Source organism: Athene cunicularia (genome assembly GCF_003259725.1).
Source record: "Athene cunicularia isolate RWA chromosome 5 unlocalized genomic scaffold, athCun1 chr5_part1, whole genome shotgun sequence".
Lineage (NCBI taxonomy): Eukaryota > Metazoa > Chordata > Aves > Strigiformes > Strigidae > Athene > Athene cunicularia.
The window spans coordinates 27,627,625-27,639,664 of NW_020799101.1; the positions used below are offsets into that span (position 1 = coordinate 27,627,625).

The 12,040-nt window shown below is 34.4% G+C and overlaps 1 protein-coding gene across 1 annotated transcript in view; it reads left to right on the forward strand.

Moving 5' to 3' along the window:
• The window catches only part of RALGAPA1 (Ral GTPase activating protein catalytic alpha subunit 1), a 131,625-nt gene that overhangs the window by 22,165 nt on the left and 97,420 nt on the right, over window positions 1–12,040 (forward strand). Inside the window, exons 9-15 of the mRNA XM_026849293.1 lie at window positions 1,339–1,547; window positions 1,903–2,142; window positions 4,325–4,516; window positions 5,015–5,152; window positions 7,353–7,501; window positions 8,647–8,776; window positions 9,527–9,764. Of these exons, the coding sequence (XP_026705094.1) occupies window positions 1,339–1,547; window positions 1,903–2,142; window positions 4,325–4,516; window positions 5,015–5,152; window positions 7,353–7,501; window positions 8,647–8,776; window positions 9,527–9,764 (1,296 nt within the window). The remainder of the gene's footprint in view (window positions 1–1,338; window positions 1,548–1,902; window positions 2,143–4,324; window positions 4,517–5,014; window positions 5,153–7,352; window positions 7,502–8,646; window positions 8,777–9,526; window positions 9,765–12,040) is intronic.

Here is a 12,040-nt window from a genome sequence, read left to right on the forward strand (position 1 = left end):
AATCTTTGTAATGTTTTTACTGCACATATTAATTTCATCCCCGTGGAGTTATTAAGGACTGTCACTTTTTTTCTGAAGCAGGTTCAGGAACACCGATGACACTGTCGGCATCTTTGTCACTAGCACGGTAGCAAACCAGAAGAGCTAAACAGTTCTAAACCATGATTTAGAACATGGGCTGGAGAAAATGGAATTGTAGGTTATAGACCCCAAATAACCCCAGTTCCTGCCAGTTGGTGTGCCTCTGGACATCATTCATTACATTCCCTGCAAGCTAGTACAGAAACCATTGCTACAGAATGGATCTTTCAGTTAACTTATAGGAGGGTGTAGGTTCCCTCACTCTGGCAGCAAAGTCCAGCAAAATTAGCTACTGCAGGTGTGGCATTAGATGAAGCTGGCAAAACTGATGTGGCTTTGGAACAGGTCTTTTCTCTGTTCTATTCATCTTTCTCATTGCAGGGCCAGAAGAGGCTGTGTTTATTGCAGCTGCTGTTAGAATACAATTTGGAACTCAAGCTCTCCCGTTGTAGCCATGATTAGATGTTGGGATCTGTAACAGTAAAGAACTGATAACCCTTATCACTAATTATATTGCTTTATTGTGGATTGCCGACCAACATAGAGATCTTTCTAGGCATGCATTAGGAAGTGTGGTGATCCCCTGCATCTGAACTTCATCTGCTTTTCCCAGTGGGTTTGGTAGTACGAGATAAGTGACATAGAGAACACTTAAAAGGCTGTAAAAGTGGTATGAATTACATAAATTGTTGCTTAGTAACTTAACTGTATAGTTCTAAACAATTCTTTAATATTAAGAAATTTGACAATATCTTAATTCTGTATGAAAATAGTTTTCTTGTACAGACCATATCCTAGTTAACAGTTTCTTTACTACTTCAACTCCTTTGTAGTTTTCAACAAAAATGTGTAGTAGTAAGTTTATTGAAGTTTAAATATTGAGTATAGCATGTAGCTTAAAAAAAGCTGAAAGACATGAAAAGAAATGTGTTTACTTGTTCAGAAAAAAATGAAAGCAAGGATGTAAGGTTTTAGAAATCACTTTCAAATAAAAAAGGTTTTGCATAGCAGAAACAAGTTGCTGTCTGCACCAACAATATTGTCTTTATCCAGAAGAAAATTACAGCCTTTTGATGTCTTGTAGTGTGGTCTTGAAATTTTCTCTGTTGTACCCATTTAGGCACATCTTGGAATGAGTTGTGCAATAGCAAATACAAAAATGCAATACCAATGTATATTGGTTATGGTTTTAGGATTTCTTTCTTATATAGTGCTTTCTCTCTGCACGTATTTTTAAGGTGTTGTGTTTCCATACAGATATACCACAAATGAGACCAAAGCCACACTATGTAATGGTTAAGAAAGATGCTGAAACCAATGAGGCAATATATTGCACAAAGGAACCTTTTATTAAGGCTCGTGTTATTGTCATTCGATGGTTGGTGTCTTTCTGGCTTGAGCCAAAACCACATACAGGACCTCATATTCCTGGGATGGAAGGTGAAAATGTGCCAAAGAATATTCAGGTAAAACCAAATGTACAAAAAAGTATTTGTTTTCATATTTTTGTCTTAACTGTTATGTCAGCAGTGTGCACTCCTTCCATAATTATAACTAATGAAGAATTAAAGGCATTTCTAAACCAATTTTCTGCTTATGAATTCACTTTAGAATGACTTGCTGTGCTTTTTTTTTTTCAAATTCTGTTTTTTTGTTTTTAATCAACCATAAGAAGTCTTGAAATCCAGTGAGACCTATCCTTGATTTTTTTTTTTCCTGAATGCTTTGTACTGTTTTAAATTATACTGTTGTATAACTTAAATTGTACTATTCAGTTGTATTAAAAATGAGCTATGGAATATTCTTGACTTTTCATTTCAGAGAGCAGCTGCTAGCATGGCTTCAAGGGAGGACAGCAAAAATGACAGTACTGATAAGCAGGATAGAAATGCAGAGCCAGAACAATCTCATTCTAATACAAGTACTCTAACAGAGAGAGAACCAAGTTCCTCAAGCCTCTGCAGTATTGATGAAGAGCATTTAACTGATATTGAAATTGTCCGGAAAGTCTTTTCTTCTAAAAGAAGCAATGTTAATTTTCTAACTGAGATTTTTCGACAGGTAAAGAACCCTCTTTACAATGCAAGAATCTTGAGTATTTTATTGTAAATGATCCTTATGTCATGTTTTTCTTTTAAGAGTGCTTGCTAAGCAGAAAATTATATAAATGTGATTCTTTTCAGTCATCTTGCCTTTAAAGTTTAAGAATTGAAAAGCTAGAATCCTGAAATATTTTCTGTGTAGAATATCCCTGGTTTCTGATTTTTCTAATTTTATTTCTTTAATAATAGGTACAACAACATTTAACTTGGATTTTACAGTTAACCATAGACAGGAATGTTTCAACCCCATATCTATTAGAGCTCACACCCAAGTATATTAAAATAAGCCTTCTGTGGGAGTGTACAGCTGTTAAAGACCTGTTTTAGGCGCTGTCAAGTGTCCTTACCTTGATGTTCATCAGAGGATTGGGACCGATGTCTATAGAAAGTAACAGCTTCTGCTTCTGACTTAACTGCAACCAGAAATGTTAGCTGAACATACTCAAAATAGTGTTTCTCAACTGGAAACAATTAAATTTAAACTGAGAACATATGCCAGAATATGGAGTCTTTATTTATAATGTGAAAATACATAACTGAGTTCGATGTGGGAGAATAAAACAAGATCGACTTTCTTTATACCCTGTGCGATAGATCAAAAGATGAAGAGATTTTTCTGAATAATAGTAAAGAAAAATATACTGTTTCAACTGAAATGCATAACAATAGTTGCTTTAAACAGCAGAAAATTAAGCATTTTAAAACTCTGGTATATCTGGATGAAATGGATATTTCTGAGTGAGTCGAATGTCAGAAGCTTATCTACATCCAACGTGTTGAAGAGCTTGGACACATTACTGAAGGAGATAATGGAATTACCTGAATCCAGCTGTCACTCAAGGGTTTAGAGTCCAAGACATTGAATGTAGAGTCTAAATTATTGATAGTCTGTTTAGAAACCTCCCCCTCCAGTGAAAGGGACAGCAAAAGCAGTTTTCTTTTTTCTTTTCACAAGGCATTCTGTGAGCGATGTAGATTGTTTGGATTTCATATGTAGTTACGAGATCTCATTTAAGTCATTGTTTAGCCAGACATTTTCAGTGTAAGTTCATTTCTAATATGCCAGATGTTTGTAATGTTTCTAAACCAGTGGGGCTAAGTTATTCCAGCCAGGAGGAGTTTCAGTTGTACTGTATTGTGGAAAGATTGTAGAAAAAAAGATGTATGCATTTTAGGCTCCAGGGTACAAAACATGTATATCAGCTTGCAGAAGACTGTTAGACTTAATGAGTGATAGTTTGTGACTGTTGAACTTGTCAGTTGAATTCTGACATACACAGCAAAATTCTTTTTAGTGTGATACTGGTATGAAATGTTTATTTCCAGAGAGGACATACCACTAGTGTCAAGTGGGTACTCCTTAAAAACATGGGCAATGACTTTTCAACATTCACACCATGGACTCCATAAAGCTATGTGTTAGTGTAGTTTATATGAGTTTTTAAAAAAATACAATTAGGGCATTATGGTCTTTGGAAAATGTATTTATAGTTAGTTAAAACCTGACTAAAGTTAAACGTTTCTGATCTATGACTAGTTGTTACCAGCACACAGATACAGAAAACCTCCTGAAGAGGGCACTGATCAGCCATCACACTGACTCAAATGCACGGGTTTTTTAAACGGTAATTCTGAAGTCTTTGTTTTAAGAATACTGTTCTGTAAAATCTTATTTAGCTAAAAATAAGATACATGGCTACCAGTAATGTCTGTTACTTGATTTTTTCTTAGTCATTTAGAACTGGTTTAACTCCACTTTTCCAAATCCTCTGAATGGAAGATGTTTTAATAGAAACTTACGTTTGCTTGTTTTGCATACTGTTGATGAGCGTTTGGGTCTTAATTTCAGCAGGCTAGGTGTTGAGCACATATGCCTGTACGGATTCTCATATCTCTTTGGCAATGAAGTTTTCAAAGTACTTTCTTGACAGGTTTTCTTCTTAAAACATTTTTTTCATGTTTTCAGTTTACAGTTGAAGAAAGTGAGCAAACATTTCAGTTTAGTAATAATTTATTTGTTAAGATCCTACAGTGGTTGTGGTTTTTTAGTCCCTTATCTCTTAGAACCTGTACAATATAGAGCCCAATTTGATTTCAAGTACTGTAACTGTTTTTTTGTTCATTTCTTTTTCTATTCACAGGCATTTCTGTTGCCAATATGTGAAGCAGCTGCCATGAGGAAAGTGGTAAAGGTGTATCAGGAATGGATTCAGCAAGAAGACAAGCCATTATTTATGAAAGAACCTGAGGAAATAATGCAGTGTACAACTGTAGACTGTGATGAAAATGTTGTTGACCACAATTCATCAGAGAAAGCGAAAGAAAGAGAAGAGGTAAAATATCATTGGTTAATATTTCCACATTGTTTTGACATGCTAGTAGGCAGAGAAGTGGCCTCCTCAACATATTATATGTGGTTTAATTTGATGTCAGAGCATCTGTTGGGGAAAATCAGTGGTAATTAAACAGTGCATGAATGGTTTACCAATTTGATCCATTAGCTGTAGGTTTTTAATGTGGTTAGTTCCATTTAAAAATTCATATATTTTTATGAACTATTCTCAAGATGTGGATTGTACAGTATGCCAACTGTCAGTTGTGTAAAAATTATACAGAAATAAAAGGATGAGGAAAATGGTAGTTGTTTCATCCAGATTCTTTAAAATAATTGGTACAAACTTCTTAAAATATAGTTATGTCTTTAAGATGCATCTTAAACATCTGTTTATCATTGTTTCTTATTTAATATCTATTAAATCCTTTTTCCTTTAATTTAAAACCAAAATACCTGTCTAGAATTCTATGGAATTTTAAGAAAAAGTATTTTTCAGGAAAAAGGGATGAACTCTAGTCATGTTAGAAATTCAAGCTGGGCAAGAAATGCCTGTTATGAAGAGACTTTGCATAAAATGTCCGAAATTGATACTGAAGAGCAAAATGTACGAGCTGGAGTGCAGTCAGTATTGCAGGTATGAAATAAATTTGATATCTAATTCTCATCCTAGTAATAAAGCTCTTGTTATCAGTACATAAAGTATGGTATATAATGCAAATCTCCTGCAAGGGAATCTCATACTCCTTCAAAGCATATCTGAATTCTAAAAGTTATTTTAGATCTAAAAAGTATGATGATAAATAGAAAAATGACAGTGTTTCACTATATATCTTTATGGACTTTAAGTAGGACAATGTATACACAAGTGTTGGATAACACAGTAAAAAAATCTTTTAATTTTGCATTAGGACATGCCTTCTACACTGTATCACAAAAAAAAAAATAAAAATTCTCATTTGAGTGCCACATCTTCAAATTATTCTTATTAAGTGTTTAATGAGAATACTTAGAAGCTTTTTTCTTTTAAATTGTTAGTCACCATACACAAAATGTCCAAATCTGCAGTTTTGCTAATCTGAATAATAAGGTGTACAGGGATATTTTCTCATCTTTATCTGAATTACAGATTGGATAAGTATGTGAAAAATTTGATCAGACACCACAACTCTCTACTTCAGTGATGTCCTTAAGGAATGGGAATGTTGCAGAAGTTCCCTAACAGAAGATTTCTAACTGCTGCTAGGAAATCTGACAGGGTAGAAATTGTGTTAATTTGAAATGTTCATCAAAATGCTTCACTGAAGTTGAGGATCTAGAAAATCAAATACATAACTTGAGGGTCCTTAAAATGCTCTTAAGGTCATATAAAATGTGTACATTTTCTGTATAATATTTGTGGGCACATGCAGACTTATTGGTGTGTGTATATGACTCTAGCCTCCATAATATTCTTTTATCCAGAAGAAAATTGATTCTGAAGAAAATAAAATAGACATGCATTTGCCACTCTACAGTGTGCACCTTTACCATGAGTGACCATGCTAATTAGAACTCCTTATTTTTACCACAGCTTGAATGATTTCCTGAATAGGGTTTTCTGTTGTTCTGTACACTGTTATATATAGAAATAGACTTTTTAGCTGAGATCACTTTTAAGTTCTTATATGTTACAATAATTTAAGCTTCATAATCTTTGCATACAATGACTATTTTGACTATTAAGTGTTTCTGAGAGAAGAAAACAGGGAAGTATCTTTATCTGTTTACAATGTATTACTAAGGTTTATACATATGAGAACATATGGGAGATTCTTCATACTGAAGTTTTTTAGACAAAGGTTCCTTTGACCAGCAAATAGGTTTTTTTTAGCCTGAAACAAGTCAAGACATTGTTCTATGCCAGTACCATGTCTGAATTTGAGAGGTGTCCCAGCCTGGAACCACATTTGACTTTCTGTGAAACAAGAATCCAAGACCTCTGTCTTGAGTTTTCTTCACATTTAATTTTTGCATAGACTTATTTCTAGGCACTTAGAGTAGTGTAGGCTCATTAGTTGAGGCAAGTGAATATAAAGCTACATATTAATAGTATTTGATTATTAAAATCCAAAGCTTTCAGCAGAGGGAAATAACAACTGCAGAACCAATGATTTCCTGTGCATATGGATTAAGAAAAACAAATGAAAAATAATTGGAAATCTAGAGCTCGCTGTGATTCAAATACTTCCTAAACTTATATTAAAAGTATAATAATTCTTCAGTAATAGCTCCTGTAACTCCTACAGTTTCCTTGCCAACTTTGTTGTCATCATTTTCATTCTGAAAGCCCTAATTCACTGTCCACTGAAGTCAACCACTTTCCTACTTCTGGTAAGCCTTACTGATCACAGCGGGATGAATGCTTTAGTTTCCCAGAACATAATACAGGCTGTGTCATGCTGAAGCACTCAGTGTATACTAGGTTTGTTTCAATTAGTTTAGTTATTAGTTACACTAGTCAGCTGCTGGCTTATAGGTGAAACACTGTGCAGTGGGCTTCTACTGGGACATTTTTGTCCATCATGTTAAAATAATTGTATTGAGTAGTTTGTTGTGCCATGTATCTATGAGAGCAAAAATATACAAATGTATTTTTTAGAAAAAAGTGGGGAAAAAAATCAGTCTTACTGTTGCCTTATCATGACATCAAGATAACTTTTAAATATATACTTCTGAGTGCATATGCAGCCTTTTCTGTTAATCATAGCAACCAGAAAGAGAAAATCTATCAACTGAATTGCTTGAAAACATCAGTGTGCTTCAAGCTCATAATATAAACTCTTTTCTACTTACAGGTTTTTATAATAAATTCTTCAAATATATTCTTTCTTGAACCTGCAAATGAAATTAAAGCTCTGCTGGACGAACACACTGATATGTGTAAACGTATTCTTAATATCTACCGTCACATGGTAGTCCAAGTGACTATGGACAAGAAAACATGGTAAAATGCTAATGCTTTTATCTTAGATTGTTAGTTCACAAGATTAATGAGAAAATTTACTTGGTAGTAAACACAGTAGAGTGGTGTTGACTATGTGAACCAGTTTCTCTAAATCAGTAAATATATGGACTTTAACATCACAGACAACTTACCACAGGGGAAGAAGTTATCTGCTCTGTTAAAGCCAGTAGTAAGCACCTGGTTAGTTTGATGCAGCTTATCCCTCAGTGAAAAAAGAAGTAAGCTAGGATATACAGAATATTGTTAAGAAGCTACTAATGACTTTTTTCCAGGGCATTATGCTCATGTGTCAAAGTGCTAAAATATGAAAACATATATGAAGCTTCACAGCCTTATTCAAAAATAAACAAAAAATCCTCAGATAAGTGTGGATAACTATTATAATCAGATGTGGGTTGCTCTTGATCTGTAATTGTGTACAGGAGTCTGTGTACTGTTTAACTATTTTGTTCCTTTTCAGTGCTTAATGTGCTTAGCAGGTACAAGGGACCCCGCTTTCAAATTAATTTCTATTATTTCCCCCTCTCCTTTAAACAACTCTCTCTAATGACATAGTATATCACCACCATTCTCCACTGCGAAGAAGCACTAGTAAGGGGATTTCAACTTGTGAGGAAATAGTTCAAGGCTAGCCACCAGGAAACTTCAGAGTAGTACTAGAAAACAGATTCCACTAGATTAGTATTTTCTTCCACAGTTTCACACCACTGTGAAGAAGTGACTCTAGTCTGTGATGGCAAAGATTATGCCATGCAAAATAATTGAAGTATGTTCATGATAATGTAACATTGCCAAAACTTGTCATTCATACAAAAAAAAGATAAAAACTTGGATTGGATATCTAATTAAAACTTTGCAAGTAATTTCAGGCCATTGAAGGTGATAGCACTTGAATGATGTGACAGAAAATGTTACAGAGTGACAGGGATTCATTCTTCACTCTCAAATGTGAAAAGAAGATTGGAGTAATTTCTTTTCAAGAACCAAGTTAGGACACTGTGATTACAAACAGCCTATCTGGAATGTGTTTGAGCAAATAAAGCTTAGTTATTCTCTTTAAAAGTATCCTGCTATATACAGAAGTATAACAAAATGGTAACTCTAAGTTTAATGTTGTTTTGCAGGGAACAGATGCTACTTGTGCTGCTCAGGGTTACAGAATCTGTGCTGAAAATACCACCCCAAACTTTCTTGCAATATCAAGGAAGAAAAAACTCCACTTTAGCTGGAAGACTTGCGGGACCTCTTTTCCAGGCAATTAAACATAAATTCACTTTAATTCTGCTAATTTTGACCAATAGATTAGATGCAATAACCACTGTTGGCTGGTTTGTCATCTTAAATCATTGATCATGTTACCCATATAACCTGAATGGTTTGGGTTAAAGGACTGGCTACATTTGTTACTTTCTGCCCTATATTTAATGACACAATGACAGTGGTTTTTGGGGTACTGTGAAATTAAAAAGCTGCCGTCCTTTAGTCGAGTTAACTGGCAATGGGTGCAGTTTTAGCCTGCTTCCGTTACAAAATTAGCTCAAGTTGGCACAAAATCTTCTGTGTCATACATGCCTAAGCAACTGATTTTTTTATTCCTTACCATAAGCTGTAGCAGATCCTTTCAAAATTTATAGTTGCAGAAAGCTGTTGTGGTGGCTTCTTTGTCAATGGGATCTATAAAGTCTCTAGATTCTGTAGTAGGTAAAAAAGGAATACACAAGATGCAAATGTGATGTGAACTAATTGAGAACAGTATTACAAAACTCTGGCAAAACTTGTAAGAAAGATCTTTATTGAGTCAAATGAGTTGTTCCTCTATCTAAGTCAGAAGTCCATGTTAACATAACACTTGATAATTCATGAAAAATCTGTGTGTTCTGGTGAGGAAAAGAATGTCAGCAACTATACAGAAATTTCTGTGTCAGAAGCTTCCTTTTAAGCAGTAACATTTGAATGTTGTCATCTTATGTTCAGAGCACAACTTTTCTCACTTTATTCTTTTAGACTCTTATAGTAGCTTGGATCAAAGCAAATTTAAATGTGTACATCTCTCGAGAACTTTGGGATGACTTGCTGTCTGTAATGTCATCACTGACATATTGGGAAGAGCTGGCCACTGAGTGGTCACTGACAATGGAGACACTAACTAAAGTATTAGCTAGAAACTTGTATAGCCTGGACCTCAGCGACCTGCCACTGGATAAATTAAGTGAGCAAAAGCAGAAAAAACACAAAGGAAAAGGTAAGACAACACTGTATACACATCATCTGAATTTGAGCTGGGGTAATAAGATGGTAGGCACAGCATAATTTTGGTGTAGCCTTTTTAGTATACCTAAGTAGGCATTTCTATCACCTGAAATAGCCCAGTTTCTTTAAGATATGGCTGCTTTTCAGAACCACCACAAAATTCTCATGTTAAGATTCAGTCCCACAAATAGGTGCATATGGAATGTAGTTCTTAAAGGTGTGTTGAATTTAACCTAAAATGTTACACTGCAGTGGGTTGCAGTTTTCTTCTTTTATCAAAGCAATTAAATTAGTTGAGTCCCAGTCTTAACTTCTTGAAAGTAACAAAGATTATATATCTGCTAAAAATTAGCTAGCTAGCAAGGGGCTGTTGCAAGAACAATTGCAATATTGATTCTGAAATCCAATGAATGTTGTTTAAAGATGAAATGTAAGATGAACATAGTTTTGTTTGGGTACTAATTCATTACTAAGCCATGGTGAAGACAGGTTTTGTTGAAGTGACCTTGTTGGACTTTTTAAGAGAAAGGATACTTTTAATAATCCATATGAATGGTACCAGTTTTTAAACTGATTTGAAAACAGTGTAGGAGATACTTTGTAGAACATAATATGGGGAGAGGAGGTGGCTACTTGCTTATAATGGTACAGTTCTGGAATCTGTAAGGGACAGGAAGTCTGTCCTCCTGGATAGAGGGGGCTGGATTGAGAGTTGCAAAACCTCGATTCTCTTCCCAGATCAGAGATGTGATTTTCTGCATGGGGCTATGAGCAATCACTTCTGTCCTTGTTTCCACTTCTGTAAAACATGGGTAATGGTACTGTTCTCCTTTAAAAAGTGCTTTGTTATCTAATAGTGAGAGGCAGGGTTATATTTAGGGTGAGTAATAAGTAGAAAGGTATATTTTTAATCTACTTTTTAATCTCTCAGTGTCTGATTGATGTGATTCTCCAGTCAAACCTGTGGGAAGGTACTTCATACCAATATCCACGTGTTTGTCAGTGAGAAATAATTTATGTGGATTCCCTCTCATAAGGAAGATTTTCCTGTAGGCTGTTTTTGATAAAAGCATTTCACGTGCTTCCGTATTTTTCATCTTGAGCAGAGGCATTATTCACACTTTCGTTTTGTTCTTCTGGTGTGTGACAACTGGACAGAAATACATTTATCTGTGGTTGATCCTGAGAGGTTGTTGCAGACCATGTCTTCTGGTTTTCCTATACTATACTATATAGCTTTTGTCTTTTATGTGGAATAAGAATGTGTATAGTTATTTGACCATAGGCTTAAAAAACATTTTGGATCATCTGTATCACCCTTACAGAGCCACAAGAGAGGTGTTAATGTTAGCCTTCAGTAATAGAGTTCCACCAGAGAAAGCTTCCATTGTTAAATGTGAGGTAGAATTAAATCCAATTTTGGAAGTAATAAATATTATACAATTTATGCCAAATTTCTTTGGCCCTGTTCATTTGCTAATAATAATGAACATGTGATACTAGGGCTTACTTTCCAAGAAGATGACCTTTTATTTATTGTAATTGTTTATCAAGTATTATTTTGGATTATGAGTTCAATGTGGATAAGGAAATACATTGCAAATAGTTCACCTTTTTTTATATACAGTTAGTTCTGGTAGCTCCTCATATGAGTTTTATTTACTTCAATATAAATGTCAAATCTGAATTTGTTCCATCTTTTCTCAGTCTTAGTATAGTATTTTTATACTACAGAATTTACAAAGAGCCTTGTTCTTTGATCCCATTATCCCATTTTTTTTCTTTTTCATTTTGTGTTATAATATTTTATCACCTTTATTTCATGCTCATCAAATGTCATTAAATTATTTGGAAAAAACCTACAATGTTAATGGTCTGTAACTTATGATTTTGTTTGTAATGTATAATAGAAACAGCAAAGGAAAATTTTTGATCATTACACATTTTATCAGGCTACAACCTTTATAAAACCTGTTTTCTTGTGGGTTTGCACTTAATTGGTCAGAAAAGAAAACCACAATAGTTTAATAGTGCCAATGCTTCTGATAAAGTTTGAGTATTCCTCAGTGTTAATGCTAGCTTCAGTGTTAATGCTAACTGAGTGGGTTTATATGTTTAAAAACCAGTAATGAGCTGTTTAGATTTTGCAGTCATGCTTGCTTTGATAAAATAATTTATTCTGTCCAGCTTTAAAACTCTTTGAAGGAACACAACTACAAATATCTGGTGATACCAGAGTAGAAGTGAATAGATCTGCAATTCTATTCT